The sequence below is a fragment of the Podarcis liolepis genome, assembly GCF_965112155.1.
Source record: "Podarcis liolepis genome assembly, chromosome: 16".
NCBI lineage: Eukaryota > Metazoa > Chordata > Lepidosauria > Squamata > Lacertidae > Podarcis > Podarcis liolepis.
Window position 1 is genome coordinate 43009532 of NC_139567.1, and position 17085 is coordinate 43026616.

Here is a 17085-nt window from a genome sequence, read left to right on the forward strand (position 1 = left end):
CTCCGGGGAGAAGCCAGAAGGAGGGAGGGAGGAGGTGCTGCGGTGGGGGGGGGATGGCGCTGCCGGGGAAAAAACAATGAAAAAAAATTAACAAACAGAATCGCCAATCCACGGAACGTCCGCTGGCCGGATCCTGAGGGAAATTGGGCCGGATCTGGCCCACGGGCCGTAGTTTGCCGACCCCTGCCTTAAAGCCACCAGTGGTGGAAAGCGCAAAATGAAAACACACAGCTACCTTCATGGGCTTTCTCATAGCCGTCAGGATTCATGGATGGCATGATGTGGATCCGAGTGTTTTGGACCAAGTCAGTTACTTCAGGATCTGTGCCATAGTTCTTGCAGAGGTACTCAATGAGATTAAGGAGAAGCTCTCTTCCTACTACCTCATTGCCATGCATATTTGCAATATACTTGAACTCTGGTTCAGCTGGATGAAAGCGAGAGTGAGGGAGGGCAGAGAGAAACATGTTAGACCAAGTAACCTCCTCTTAGTTGTTTGTCTACCTGGATAATGCACTGCATCTGGTGAACTCTATCCTAATGAAAATAGCAAAAACAAAAAACACACCCACAAATGCTTAACATACTTGCAAAATAATTTGAGACAGTCAGGCTAGCGTAAGAAACCACATCTTGAAAGTTGCTATGCCCAGCTTTGAGCAAAACAGGCTTTCTTCATCCCCAACTGTCAGGCTAGCCTTACAATAGGCTGAATAAGGGTGGCCACTTGGAATAGTGGCTCAGGCCACCTCCCGTGTAGAGTCTTGAGAAGCCCCATGTGTTTTGCTGAGGTCTCTTCCCTGGTGGGCCCATGCTTCAGACAGGAAGTGACCAGCAGACAGCACAGAACACCACAAGACAGGGCATCCTCATGCCAATAGCAGCTAGTGTAATGGTAAGGACCAGGGGCTGCACAATCCAAAATAAGCTTTGGGACACTGTAAGTCAAACACCTCCACCTCCAGGGGAGCCCCTTCTGTGAGACGGCACAGAATGGCACCTAGTCCTACATTTGCTTGGGGTGAAAGAGACTGTCAAAAGTATTTGGGGTGGCCCCACATTTCTTGGGGTTTGCGCATCTCAAGTTCCTTATTGTTGGCAAGGAGGGGCTATGCTTGGCCGTGTCTTCTGCCCAAAGAATCGGGCTGGACACAATTCTGTGCCAAAAGATTATGGCAGGGGATGCTAATGTCAATAGGTGCTAGTACTGATCTAGCAATGAATATTTATAGGATGAACTACAGCTTGCCCCATATTTGCCTATTGGCAATGCTGACTGGGGCTGCTGGGAGTCTGGAGTCCAACACCATCTGGAAGACCACAAGTTAGTCACCCCTTCACAACTGTTAGAGGGTTGTGTTTTCCTTTTGTAGTTTTCATTATTATTGTGCTGGTAAGATGTACACATTGCCCTATTAAATGTTTTTAAAAAAGCTAACTTACAAAAAAAGGAGACACACTTCGACCCCACAGGAGCAAAGATATGACCGTGTCAGTCAACTGTTGACTTTCCAGCCATTTCCAACAACTGGGGAAGAAATGACCCATTATGTCTTTAGCTGGGCATTGTGTTTTTTGCAAGTCTCAAGTAATTTTAAAGGTCAGTCTTACATTTACTGGACTATTCAAGTATTGCAGATTCAAGGAATGTGAACACACACACAGGGAAAAATGTGCAAGCAGCAAAAAAAAGGAAGTAATAATATAGCCTCAACCAGCCCCTTCCTTGGCAGTAAAGGAATTCCTTTGGCACTACAGTAAATTAGTTGAAGCCACGATACAGAACCAAAAAAATGGATGCAAGCATCCTTACTTCCTATGTGTCATAATTTGCTTTTCTTTGAATGATCACAGTAACAATAACAGCGGAAAGTCTCAAGGAGAATCATTGTAAAATTCAAACACACCATCCAGACACATTTTACATCTTTCCTGGGGAAGTAAAAGTGTAAATAGCAGCAACTGAATAATCAGCGAGAACATTGTCACAATGATGGAGAGGGGAGACAGACAACTGTCAAAAACCATGAAAATATCAAATGGCCAAAACGTAAGGGGGATATCCAATGTTAGTCATGCTCAGAGTAGCTCCATTATAAAGAATGGTCATTACTTAAGTCAATTGATTTAAATGGGTTTGCTCCAAGTACGCCAAACATTGGATTTTATCCAAAGTTATCTTTTAAAAACATACATACCTACATACATCGTATTTTTAACTATTTATTTCTTGAACCGTCTTGTATATTCTTACCCAAACATATACACTTAAAATGATAAGTAATTCTTGGCTATCATTTCTGAAATAACAAGGAGAATCAAACCCAGTGCAGCCATCATTTAAGCAAAAATAATGGGCTAGTTATATTCAACAGAAGTTATAATAGAACTTGCGTTTAGGAAACAGAACTCAAGAATCCCAAAGGAGTCCCAATAAAATCTAACGCTGTAGAACAAAAAAAAATCAATCTATAAATCAAGCTCAGTCTCTAAAATACAATCCCCCTCCCCTGTCATTATTTAACTGAAGAAGTCTCTGTTACAAATTCTTATTACAAAAAAGAGCTTCCTGACAAGTTTTGACTTGCATAGCATGTTCCAGAGAATTAGGACTTGACAATAAAGATTTTGATAGCCCATCTCCAAAATCTTAAAAAGGCAGAAAGAGAACCAGTAGCTGGCAGTTGACTAGTTAATGAGGCTAATTTCCCCACTTGCAATTAACCATTTCAGTACTGCACTGCATTAAGAGAGAGACAGAGGAAGATCTCCTGAGGTTTTAAGATAAAAAGGAAATGGGAAGAACAAAAGATATCTGAAGTACCGGTATTCTGCAAAACCAGCAACAACAGCTTCCTGTGGAGCCCAGCACATGGTATCTGATACTAAGAGGCTCCTTTTTTTGCAAGGAGACTGTTTATTTGCAAGCAGAAAGTCCCCAGGTTCAATCCACAACTGCACCTCCAGGTCAGGCTGGAAAAGAATCCTTGCCTGAAATCCTGGAGAGCCACAGTCAGTGAGTGTAGACAACACAGAATTAGATAGACCGATGGCTTGACTCAGAATAAGGCAGGTAATCATATTCTGCTGAGCTCACTGGAAGAATGAACTACATATTTAGAGATGCTACCTGCAGAATGCTACCTGGATAGGAGGAGCCACAGTAACAAGGCGGCTTCAGCCAGCTGTACACAAACCCAGCTCAGTTAAATGCTTTCTCTTATACCTTCAGAGATTGGAGTGTCAGTGCTGCCTCTGCGGTGCTCTAGTGCCTGCACCCTTGGAGGAATATCAAAGACAATGGTATCTTTTTTGCTCCAAAGTTTCTATTGAAGCACACCAATTTTTTTTTAGGACCCCTGGATGGTTAAGTCCAGTCAAAGGTGACTATGGGGTTGCGGCGCTCATCTCACTTTCAGGCCAAGGGAGCCTGCGTTTGTCCACAGACAGTTTTCTGGGTCATGTGGCCAGCATGACTAAACCGCTACTGGCACATGGACGACTGTGACGAGTGCCAGAGTGCAAAAAACGCCGTTTACCTTCCCGCCGCAGTGGTACCTATTTATCTACTTGCACAGGCATGCTTTCAAACTGCTAGGTTGGCAGGAGCTGGGACAGAGCAATAGGAGCTCACTCTGTCATGGGGATTCAAACCACTGGTCTTCTGATCAGCAAGTCCAAGAGGCTCAGTTATTTAGACCACAGCACCACAGCCCTGGGAAACACATTCATAGAAGCAAGAGAGCCATAGGCTAAATTACCTGCTTCGTGGATGCCTGGGTTGTCAGATATTTCCATGACATACAATTCCAGCTGCTTCACCGACTTGCCAACTGAGTAGAGGCGAGCAATATTTGGGTACTCGGTGGCATATTTCCTCAGGAAGATCTCCATGTCAGGGAAATGATGATGGCGGAATTCCTCTGGTTGGATCGCTTGGTGGAAGGAAGTTGTCCTATTTGCATCAGTGGTGTTGGTGGTGTTGGTAACAGACTCTGTGGTGGCTAGTGGCACATCCTGGGTTGGGTCAGAGGCCGGCACTGCTATTGAAGGTTGCAAAGAGAAGTCCACAACAGTTGCATTCCCTTCCTTGACTTCTACGTTCACTTTGGTGACTGGCAGGTAGCTGCAAAGAAATGGATACAAGAACTTTCAATCTGCTTGGCCTCACCTAGGAAGGGCTAACTAAAACTCTGATTATGATCAGACAGCATGAAGATTAGAAACTTCCTGAAAACAATCCTGAGGAACCCCTCCCAGGAAAAACATTTCAGTTCAGAAATCAAGGCCATCAGCACCTGGAGGAAGGTGTATTACAACATTCAGGCTGTATCTACATACAACTGCTATGAAGAGAGTCCCACGGGATACAGTGGAACTAACTCTTGGGTAAATATGAACAGAATTGTTGTCATTCAATACTTGGTAAAACGTGGTTTTTAATATAAAGTCCCCTTCATCTTCATGATTATTCCCATTTCACAAATGGAAAACTGAAGCTGAAAGATCACAAGGCCATCTACTTAATTTCTGTATCCAATCCCAGGGTCCCCATGTCAAAACCCAATTCTGTTTGCTGAGCCAAAACGGCTTGTCACCATACAGGTCTCTCCACCTTATCTACAAAGCACAGTTAAGGGTAGGAAGGGTGCTTAATTCTCATGGGAACTCAAGGAGCCCTTCCTTGCCCTTGGACTTGGCCTGCCTCTTGCTTCTGTTTGCATAAAGCAATATGAGCAAACGGTTCAGGGTGATACGAGACAAGGCAGCAAGAATGGCTTCTACTGTTTCAGGGAAGGAGCTTCCAACTAGGAGCGGCCTTGCCAAGTGCAAGAGACAGCAGCACAGTGTCTTTGCCAGCATCAGAGACTTTACCCCATGACAGCAGCTGTGATGTTGTAGGTCCCAGGCACCAGCAGTCTGTGATAGTCACCAAACCAGTCAGTTGTGATGTTGTGATCAATCCCAGCCACAGCAATAGTTGCATTTTCCAAGCCAGCCCCAGTCACCAAATCCCTCACAAACCCTTTGATTCCAATGTGAACCTGCACAGATTAAACATGAAATAGATCAAAAGACAGGCACATCATTGAAGAGCAATATGATTCTTTGACTCATCACCATGGTGGTTGCTGTTTTTTTTACTCTATAAAACTTCTCATTTCATGCTTAGAGTTCACTATGAAAGGTACATAGCGCTATTAAATTCATAGGCAAACAATGACACACATAATACAGCCTTTTCCACCAAGATATAAAAACTGCACCTCCAATGCACAAACAGAATTAGAGACTGGCATATTTGTGTGTTACTTGAAAGTGCATTTATGCTTTTCTGAATCACTTTTTATTATCTGAGTTACAGAATATTAAGTAGACAAGACAAAAAAGAGTATCGGCTATCAGCATTTAGATCTGTCTGAAATGTGAGATGCTGCTGCAGATTAGTGTAACTATGCTTGCATTTCCCATTCCTTTATCTGTAGGGGGAAAAGAGGCTGCATTTGTCCTCCATACACTTCCACTATAATAGAACAGAGAGTGCCATTCAATCCTGTGACATAATTCTGTAAAACAGCAGCAAAAGACAACTTGTGCTCTTTTTATCAGGCTTGCAAAAGGCAACTGCAGATGGAGACACCCAGTCGCCAGTTTAGGGGAAAGGTGTGTTACTTTTTTTAGTTGCAATTGCTTTTGCTTAGAGGCCTGTCTCAAAATGGATGCTGTTTGACTAGAATGCTCTCTCTGTCTTGAAAACACCACACCACACACAGAAGAAGCCTTTCAAACCACATCTACAGCAACAACCATCAACAGGAAGGTTTATACTGAACCAATGCCACAATTCTGAGGGCAAAAAGAGGGCAGGCAACATTAGCTTAATGGACACACCTCTTGTTTAGGGTGAAAGAAAATGATTAGAAACAAAATAAAACATGCATCAGAGATATTTCCTGACTGTTGCTTGGTCATAAATATGGGTTGTATTCACTGTTGGTCCTGTTTGGAGCAGACCCGTTGAAATTAATGGCTATGACTAGCTTAAGTTTAATAACTTCAGTGGGTCTCCTCTGAGTAGAAATTAATTGGAGACAACTCCTAGTATCTGCTTGTTTCATTTGTTATTATCGTTATTGATTTTTTAAATCACTTTCCACAGAAGTGTCTCAAGGGTGAAGTTTAATACAAATAGCCAAAAAAAAAAACCAATAAAAAAAACCTAGCAGATATATTTAAATGAAACAAACCAATAAAATAAAATAAGATAAATAAAATAAAGAATATTATAGCCATGGCAGAGACCTACTAATCCAACTGAGAAAAAAACCCAATCAGGACAAACATGTATTCAGTTGTTTCCGGAAAATGTAGGTATCAGTCATATCACATTTTGTGAGCTTTCTGCTTTGTCTGATTGGCCTAGGGTGCAACTGAGGCACGCTCAACGCTTACAGGAAATGAAACCCCAATGCCTGTGAATGAGGTCATCACCTTTCAACACAAGTACATGTCCATGAGACAGATGGAAGCATTTCACATTTCAAACAGCCTGCAAAAGGGCCAAAACAATGTCTTACTTTTTCAATGAAGGTGAGAAGAGATTCCCGGTTATTCTCCCATTCCTTCTCAAGCTGCGAAGCTGGTGGGTATTTACAGCAGGAAAGCTCAAAGGTGACTTCAAAGCAATTGGCCCACAAGTAGTTATAATCCTGCATGCCACCTAAGGAATTTAAAGGGAAGTATTAAAGTACTATCACTCAAGAGACTTCTGCCATCAGCAGTATTTCTTTACATTATTTTAAACTAGCAGCCTTTTACTTTCCAATGCTTATGTATTCTAAGGGGGGGAAACCAGTGCAGTTTTGAAATCAGTCTGCCACTTTGATTCAAAATAGCATCCAATTGTATCCAAACACAGCTGAAAACCAATTCATTGAACTCAGGAACCATCATGCAAAAGGTGGTTGCAATATCTTAAGAGGTGTCCAAATAGTGTATTATCAGTTATCTTACTAGACTAGAAAAACTAAGTGTCTTTAACTGAAGTGGGGGAGAAAATTAAGCCAAAAGCAAAACCCAGGTGCTGTGGCTTTGGCTCTGGAATGGAACATAGAAGGTAACACATTTAATAGGTAAATACCCCAACCCTTTACAGGCAAGCAGAACTGAGGATCCAGCAGCTTCACTTATTTGCCATCTCTAGCCACATTGTGCTCTCATGTACAAGCAATCATTTTCCCACAATTGTCAGAAAAAGCTCAGAATGTGATTAAAGCAGAAGCCATGCTTCCCTCACTTCTTGCAAGTACCTGGCCAGCATCACCACCACCACCACAGTCTATCCCTTCAACCAACCCTCCATGAGAGGTCCAGAGGCTGGCAATACGAGAACAGGCCTTTTCTAGGGTGGTTCCCCATTTGTGGAATGCTCTCCCCCGGTAGACTTGCCTGGTGCCTTCATTATACATCTTTAGGCACCAGACAAAATTGCTTCCTCTATAATCAGGTCTTTGGCTAATTAAACAATCTATGGCCTTTTAAATGTGTTCGTTGTAGGGGGGCTGCTATTGGTTTGGTTATGTATTCTGTGTTCTCATTTTGTATTATTATGCTGTAAATTGCCCTGTGATCTTTGGATGAAGGGCACTATACAAATTTAATTAATACATAAATAAAATAAAGGCATTTTACTTCTTTTCAGAGCAATTTTATCAGACAGGATCTTCTGTGTTCTTAACCTCCGGCAGTTCAGCACTTGGTGATAAACAGGATTAGAAGTCCCAAGGGACACTGGCCAGATCAGCATATCATTCTTTAAATGCCTATGTAAACTTATATGGGTTTCAGTACCACAGTGACAAAGGCTTTCTGTTATTTGTTACACAGTATAATGCTCTTCAAGATACTCATGTTATACAAGCAAGGCATCTCTTTGGAAGGCAGCGCTCTATGGAAAGCAAGCTACAAGCTTTATTCCCTTGGAGGAGAAAAAATATTCTATTAAACATCCCATACCTTTATTTCAAGGATCTCCAGGCAGTGTACATAGTTTGCCCTCATCCCATTTTTATCCTTACAATAACCCTGTGATATAGGCTAGGCTAAGAGAGAAGGTCCTACAGTAAGTTTGTGGTAAAGTAGGGATTTGAAAAATAATAATAATAATAATAATAATAATAATAATAATAATTAGTTCTATGCCGCCCATCTTACTGGGTTGCTCCAGTCATTCTGGGCAGCTTCCAACAAATTATGAAACCACAGTAAAACATCAAATACCATAAACTTCCCTATACAGGGCTGCTTTCAGATGTCTTCTAAAAGTCAGATAGCTGTTTATTTCAATGACATTGACAGGAGGCCGTTTCACAGGGTGGGCGCCAACTACTGAGAAGGCCCTCTGCCTGGTTCCCTGTAACCTAACGTCTCACAATCAGGGAACTGCCAGAAGGCCCTCAGAGCTGGATCTCGGTGTCTGACCTGAATGATGGGGGGTGGAGAAGCTCCTTCAGGTATACAGGGCCGAACCCAGGGTTTCCCTGTCCTAGACTGACTCACCAACCACAACACTGAGCTGGCTGGTTCTTCACATTACCAGAAACTGCAGCACAAGGTTGATTGCAACAGATCAAGACCAAAGGCAACTCTTCAGTAGACAAAATTGTTGCTTTTTTTGTGGGTTGGGAGGGGAGGAAGACACAAAAGAATGTTAACAAGGTTAGTGAAATATGACCGAAGGAAAAAAGCCTTCCCATCCAAGCTCATGTAACTCTGCACCTTTGAAAGTGCCAAGTAACAGAAAGATTCTGCTCAGAAGAGTTACAACATTTGGGTTAGTGTGCAATTCATTTAGTAAGTGACAAATCTGAGAAAATGTGGTGCGTGTGGTGCGTAAGAGATGAACTTAACTGGACAGTTAATGGCCATTTCCCTAGACAGCCTTTAGCTCCTCCTGCCAGCTCTATTTCAGCAGTTGCACACTTAAAATGAGTGGGTTATACAGTACCAAGTTTTTAAGGCAGAAAAAATATCTGAAGGGAATTAAGAAGGATGTGGCCTTAGTGTGAACCTGTTCCCCTTCCGAAAATCTACACTAATTGTTGCTTATCTTCAGACTACGAATTCCCATTACATCACATTCATGGTGGTGACCTCTTACCAAAAGGCATTGCTTAGTTTCCTGTTTTCCACACAGTGAAAGTGTTCTAAGACCACTGAAATCACACTAACAATATGATTCTATGCATGTTTAGGAGATGAATAAAAACTTTTAAACTAGTGTTTAGATACTGCAAGGGAATATGTTTCTATGGATTTCCACAGGCCACTAACCACCTGACATTAGCAACCAAGTGAACCTGATTCACCAAATCTTTAAAAGCCAGGCAGAATACGTGGTCCTTAAGACAGCCACTAAAAAAATACATAATAATCTTCAGTTCAAGCAGGCAATACACAGATGAATGTGCAAGTGAAATGGCAGCACCAGGCAAACCAACCAAACTAAAGCAGTCACATCTGAACTAAAGAACTTACACCAGGGATAGGAGATGAGAGCAAACCTTATCGCTCACCAGCCAGAAAACATGGAAGGTCATGGCCAGCCTGCAAACAACAAAACTGACAACATTTTCCTGGTGGTTAGAAAGTTATGCAGCTTATGCTTGGCAAAAAGGAAGCCCTCACAAACTTGGGAATCAAACTGGCTTCCTGCAGGAGCTCACACAGGGGATGCTACTGTTGGCGAAACTATATTCTACCTAACAGAGGGTTCTATCCACCATTAATAATAATAATAATTTATTTATACCTCGCCCATCTGGCTGGGTTTCCCCAGCCACTCTGGGCGGCTTCCAACAAAAGATTAAAAGTACATTAAAACATAAGTGATTAAAAACTTTCCTAAACAGGGCTGCCTTCAGATGTCTTCTGATGATCGTCTTCCAAAGCAACTACTCTATTCCAAACTTAAAAATGGAAAGCGTAATGCTGGTGGTCAACAAAAGAGGCTTAAAGACTGTCTCGAGGCAAATCTAAAAAAATGTAGTATAAACACTGACAACTGGGAAACACTGGCCTGAGAGCGCTCTAGTTGGAGAACAGCCTTTACCAAAGGTGTCATGGGCTTTGAAGACATTCAAACTCAGGACGCAAGGGAGAAACGTGCTAGGAGGAAGGCACGCTTGGCAAATCCACACCATGATCAGCTCCCACCTGGAAACCAATGTCCCCACTGTGCAAGGACGTGTGGAATTGGCCTCCACAGTCACTTACGGACTCATTGTTAAAACCGTGTTTATGGAAGACAATCTTACTCGGCTACAAGTAATCGCCAAAGAAGAGGAGGAGGAGGAGGAGGAGGAGGAGGAGGAGGAGGAGGAGGAGGAGAAGAAGAAGAAGAAGAAGAAGAAGAAGAAGAAGAGTTGTATAGTTCTTTATCCTTTTGACACCAGATGGGAAGGCGTTCCACAGGGCGGGCGCCACTATCGAGAAGGCCCTCTGCCTGGTTCCCTGTAACTTTGTTTCTTGCAGTGAGGGAACTGCCAGAAGGCCCTTGGCGCTGGACCTCAGTGTCCAGGTTGAATGGTGGGGGTGGTCATACATTAGTCGTACATAGAGCAGACTCATTTAAATTAAGGAGCATGACTAGCTTATCATCCATTAATTTCAATGAGTTTCTGAGTAAAATTTATTTGGATGCAACCCTGAACTTTTGAGCAGAACTTGCCACTGTGAAGAGTGAATTAACTTAGTCCCTTCAGGATATCCTGGTTCAAAATTAAATGACAAGTGTACAGCTTCACAAACATTCACTCATTCTGTCGGCTTGTGAAATGCTGTTGATTTAGTAAACCCAGAGCTTCCACCACAATTTGGGTGTGTCTGTAGTGGAAAGGAAGCAGGAAAAGAGTTGGCAACTACTGGTAAACAGCATGAAGGAGAACCTTTATTTGAACAGTTAGTTAGGCATGTGGCCAGCCAAAATAAGATGTGTTCACATGACTGGTCCAGTATTTCTAAAAAGTTTAATGCTACTAGGACAAAAGAGAGTTGTTTATCCATCAACACATCTGATACTTATGTTGATTATAAAAACAAAGTTAGTTAAATGCTGGGCAGGGTTGCTATGGACATGAATAATTCACAATACACATAATTTTCGTTTTTAATGTTAACCGCAATTGTAATTCTAAAATTAAGGTAGTTTGGCATAAAATCTGATGATGTTTTAAGTATCTTTGTTGTTGTTGAGCAAATATTGTAGTGATTAGTTGACCTAATAATTTTGACAAGCCAAAAAAAATGTCAGGGGAAGGACAAGTATAACGAGCTCTCGCTTGACTTTAAAAGTCAACTTCTATCAGGCTACAGCAAGTGAGAGAAGGGAGGGAGGGCCACCTCTTAGGCCAGGGGTAGGCAACCTAAGGCCCAGGGGCCAGATGCGGCCCAATCGCCTTCTCAACCTGGCTCGCGGACAGTCCAGGAATCTGTGTGTTTTCACATGAGTAGAATGTGTCCTTTTATTTAAATTGCATGTCTGGGTTATTTGTGGGGCATAGGAATTCATTCATTTCCCCACCCCAAAAAAAGTCCGGCCCACCACATAGTCTGAGGGACAGTGGACTGGCCCACGGCTAAAAAAGGTTACTGACCCCTGTCTTAGGCTCAACTGAGAGACCAATAACTTTTGGTGTTCCTCTCTTTGAACTGCTTCCATTCCAGCTGGCCACTGTAAGAACACTAAAAACTAGTGTTTGTCTGGGTTTCTTTTTCTCTCCTCCCTCCTAATTCCTTTTGTGTTATGTATTTTAGACTGTAAGCCTGAGAACAAGAACTATTTTATTACTGATCTTTGCAACCACTCAGGGAACCTTTTAAGTTAAAGAATGGGGCAAAAATACTTTAAATAAGAAAAAACGAGATTATCTACAAGCAATTAATGCAAGTATTTTGCAAATGGTTTTAGGTAAGAAAAAATACCAGAAGAAATGTGGGTCTAAAAAGGAACAGTGCAATATGCTTTTCAAATTTGATTAGCATGTCAAAAAAATTTAAGTAAACACTCATAGCTTTGTCACTGTAAATCTGTGTGGAAAAACTATCATAAAAACCTTTCTAATGTAACTGATACTACTTTTTGAGCTGTGTTTTAACGTGGGTGACAGACCCAAATTACTTCTGATGAGGTTAAATACCATTTCAAAGCCATGTAAATCCTATGCTCAGCCATCCGTAAAGTTCAGAAGCTCACCATCAGGTGTGGAAATAAAGGCAAACATACTATACTGGATTTCACTCCCACAGGAGGACCCTCTAATTTTTTTCTATCAGAGTTAAATCCCCAAAAGTGAAGTTATTTTATGCAACCTAGGAATTGTAAGTTTTGGAAGATTGGCCCCTGGGTTCTCTTCATTTGTACCACGTGTTGCAATTCTAAGCAAACTTTCTTGGGAACTTAATTTTTCAAATGCCTCATTTTTTTCAAATGACAGCTTTACAGAGATCAAGGAAAACACAATCCTTGCCTGCAGCCTTACAGCATAATAGGCAAAATACAAAAAAAGGGGAAAGAGAATGTGGGACCGAACAGGAAAACAAGCAAGGTTAGGCACCAGTTAGTCGTGAAGTTCAAATGAATTCAGCAATGCTTACTTTCAAGTCAGCATATTTAGGAGGGCTCTGCATGACAGCTACAGACAAATTCAGTACTCTGAATGCAGACAAGCAACTCTAGTACCAAAGATAGCTCAAAGGCTACATGCTCAAGCAAAGCAGCCTCAAGTCCAATGGAGTATCTATACCCATCAACCTACGTCTTACAGGCCATATTCAACAGTAAAAGGATGGCACACAGTAGTGCTCCATAAATTCTTTGTAAATCTGGGAGAAAGTTTCTCCTGTTAAAACAAAATTAGGCAACACCAACAGACAGCTAGTTAGCTAGCTGCAATGTGCCAAAGCAAGCTATAAAAGTTTGCTTACATCTTAATAAAATGTTTGACAACAATTGAGCCAGGCATTTTCTTTACATAGCTTTTGTTGAATGACATATGAAATGCAAACACATAGAATCAATAAACAGCACCAATCATGTCATCACCTTGATGCTGCCTGCAGGATTCCAGCAGCAGTAAAGTGACAATAAAGAGCAACATGCTATTATTTTGGAAGACACTAGTAAAGTAGTTCACTTGAGCAACCTACCTTCCACGTCGTACCACTGAGCACCATTGGTGATGCCATCTTGGAAAGTTTCTTCTTCCTCCCCAGGGCAGTTTGGGGTGCCGGTTTTCATTATTGGATGGTTTGATGCATAAGCCTTTGCCAAATACCTGAATACCTCATCATCGGCAGATTTGCTGTACACCCCAGAGGTCTTGTGCACAGCGGAGTCATCAAATGGATAGCTTGCAACAACAGATCCCCCGTGCAGGTTCCCGGAAAGCACAAACCTGTTTTCAACAGAAGCACAACAGTCATCAGAACCAGAAAAGATAACTGCAGGGTAAAGATGCAATTAGGTTAATGTGGCATGTTTTATCCCATCACACTAAATTTCTTTAATGAAGCAGCACAATCAACATTTGGAGGAAACATCGTGGCTTTTTTTAGAAACTGCAAAAAAACTTGTCAACAAGAGAAGATGATTTCTGAGTCAGTGTGATGCAGTTTACAGAGTGCTGTGTTTAGAAAGGGGGAACACACCAACCCCCGTATTTTAAAAGACAGTTCACAATGAAGGAACTAGTATTAGAGGTGAAAGCCAATTCAGACCATTATCAGCAATTAAGTTGGCTAACAAACTGGGTGCTAAACATAAGAAGCCAGGTCATAAAAATAAGTTACAAGCAGCAGAACCTACAAGCATAGTAATTTTAGGGTGACTATTCCTATAAGCTTGTCAGCACCAATTGAGATTCAGACTGATGGGAATTAAGTTTGCAAACTGGTTAAGGAAATGGAAGTGCCTAGGAAACAGCAAAGATTTCCTTAGCCCTGTCACAAGTGACTGTACAACTATCTTTAAGCTTTCTTCTCAGCTGATAAAGGAAGTTAGGGTTCCTTCCAAAAGCACTTGATATTAAGCATTTGGATTTTACTAAACCAGCCAACATCAGAAAAGCCCCATTTTAAGAAACTACTGAGCACCAACCAGAGCACTGCATTCTATTCAAGAAAAACAACTCATAAATTGTTAAACTAAAGCATGCATAAAGCTTGATGTTTATTCAGTTTTGTACCAGTGACATAGTATTGCAATTGTAATCATTTTAAGCCTATAACAAGGCAGACGGGCAACCACAAAGGACTGCCTTGTTTAGCCAGCTTTAGCGGCTTCTGTTATTTTAATCTGAGGTAATTTTAAACAGATAGAGCTGAGAGAATGTAGATTTGAATGTGCATTGTCACATGGAAGATCTTGAGACACCCAACATAAGAAGTCAGATTTTGTACCTTAGAACGGCAACAAGCACATTCGCAAATCCTTATTGAGCTCTTGTTTTCATTCAGGCAGAAGAACATCAACAGAACATCAAGACCACTGCATGATAATAAATTTCAAGTTTGGAAGAATAGTATTTTGCAATGACCAAAGGCAACACTGCTTCTTACCATGTTTTTGCCACAAACAAACCCAGTTCTCCTCTCAGTAGCCAATACGTTCCTGTGCAAAGGGGACAAGCCATACAAACAGCATCTTCTCCAACCAGCCCAGAAATCCTAACCACTCACAGTACAGTTGTACCTTGGTTCTCAAACGCCTTGGTACTCGTATGTTTTGGCTCCCAAATGCCAAAAACCCGGAAGTAAGTGTTCTGGTTTTCAAACTTTTTTTGGAAGCTGAACATCTGACGCGGCTTCCACTTGAGTGCAGGAAGCTCCTGCAGCCAACTGGAAGCTGCGCCTTGGTTTTTAAACATTTTCGGAAGTCGAACAGACTTCCGGAATGGATTACATTCGAGAACCAAGATATGACAGTATCAAAAATGTGCAATCCCTTGGACCTTCAGAATCAAAAATTGTTTTAAAGTCCAATCATAACCACAGATACTTCTTCAAGGGTAAAATCCTCTCTCCGTGGCTTCTCTAACTACACACTCCAGATCTCCTACCCAGTTCTCTACAACAATGAAGGCCACCTGGAAACTGGCTTCACCCACAAAAGACCACCTATACTGAGAAACATCTACTGAAACCTTGTTGCCTGTTTCCCCTTCATAAGAGTTGTTAAGGGTGGTGACACAGAACAGGACAAGGCTATCTCCGTGACAGCACGAAGGAACTTACTTTCCAGGAGTCCCATCTGGTCTCTCACCTCAGTTTTTAAGTACCAGGTGATGGAAATGTGTTTAACTGCTGGTGTTTCTGTAACTTCTATTTAGTTGTTATGTTGGTTTCTTTTTGATAGTACAGTATTATGTTTTCATTTCTTTGATCCACTTTGTGACATAGGGAAGGGGATTAAGAGCAGATAGCACCAGTGGAACTGGAAAATAACCAACACAACACCTGAGCCTCAAGAGGATGTCAGGAATGAAGAGAGGAAAATTACAGTTGCCCAACACATTTTGGCATGTCACCTTCTTTGGGTCATGACATTTTCTCCCTCTTCTACATTTACTCTTTTGTGTGAAAAACAGCAATGGTCTAGCAATAAACCAAAACACAATTGCAGTTTTCAATAAACATTTTCATCCCGAGTATCTAGTTGAGGCTTTGCCTCCTGATTTTTGGTTTCCAGCCAAAAATGTAAAAAATACTTCCATCCCCACATGAGAAAATAAGCTAGCTCCTGGGCTTCAAAAAGGGACAAGCCAAGACACCCAATTATCCAGTGTCCCCAACCCAGTACAGAACAACTGCCACCCATGGACCTCTTAAAACCTTCCACTGCACCGCCAAATAACATAGACAGCATATGATGAGGGGTCCCACCACCTAAGCCAAGAAGTTCTGCCAACCAATGAAAGCTCAACTGGCTCAGCACTATTAGACCTGGCCCCCAAGGAAAAGCCTGGCCTGCCAAGCATCATGTAAGATTCTACACTTAGGCAGGAAGAACCAGCAGCACAAATATAACACAGGAGCCGCCTGAATTTCCAGTAGTACATGTGAAAAGGATCTAGGGGTCTTAGGAAACCACAGGCTGAACATGAGTCAACAGTGTGATGCAGCAGTAAAAAGAACTCAGGCTATTCTAGGCTGCATCAACAGAAGTCTAGTGTCCAGATCAAGGGAAGTACCGTATTTTTCGCTCTATAACACGCACCCGACCATAACACGCACATAGTTTTTAGAGGAGGAAAATCCGTAGGCATGCCACCCGTAGGCATTCCCTCCATAACACGCACAGACATTTCCCCTTACTTTTTAGGAGGAAAAAAGTGAGTGTTATGGTGCAAAAAATACGGTAATAATCCCACTCTATTCTGTCTTGTTTTGGTCCCAGGCCCCACCTGGAGGTGGGCACCACAATTCAAGGATATTGACGAGCTGAAATATGTGCAGAGGAGGGCAACCAAGATGATCAAGGGTGGAAACCAAGCCTTATGAGGAATTGTTGAGGGAATTGGGCATGTTTAGTCTGGTAAAGAGGAGACAGAGGAAATATGAAAGACATCTTCAAATATCTAAAGGGTTGTCACTTGGAAGATGGAGCAAGCTTGTTTTCCCCTGCTCTGGAGGCTGGGAACCAAACCAATTGATTCAAGTTACAAGAAGGGAGTTTACGACTAAATATCAGGAATAACTTTCTGACAGTACGAACAGACTCCCATGAGAGGTGGTGGACTCTCCTTCCTTGGAGGTTTTAAACAGATTTTGGATGGCCATCTGTCACAGCATTCGAAATTCGCCAGGAGCCAGGCACATTTTTCACCTGGCTTTTGACAACTTGCAACCAAGTGAAGATGCCTGACATCTCCATCATCTGCAGGTACATGCCTGGGGATCCTTGGATATTGATGGTTTTCACACCCTGTAACACATTCTACAGAACTTTATCAGTTAAATCAGCTGAGAGTCCGGCACTGCAGGGGGTTGGACCGGATGACCCTAAGGGTCCCTTCCAACTCTACAATT

The 17085-nt window shown here is 42.0% G+C and overlaps 1 protein-coding gene across 1 annotated transcript in view; it reads right to left on the bottom strand.

Moving 5' to 3' along the window:
* CPD (carboxypeptidase D) overlaps positions 1-17085 on the bottom strand; it is a 36027-nt gene that overhangs the window by 17315 nt on the left and 1627 nt on the right. Inside the window, exons 2-6 of the mRNA XM_083479776.1 lie at positions 13207-13454; positions 6579-6721; positions 4876-5045; positions 3762-4126; positions 236-427 (exon numbers count right to left, since the gene is read on the bottom strand). Coding sequence (XP_083335902.1) covers positions 236-427; positions 3762-4126; positions 4876-5045; positions 6579-6721; positions 13207-13454 — 1118 coding nt within the window. The remainder of the gene's footprint in view (positions 1-235; positions 428-3761; positions 4127-4875; positions 5046-6578; positions 6722-13206; positions 13455-17085) is intronic.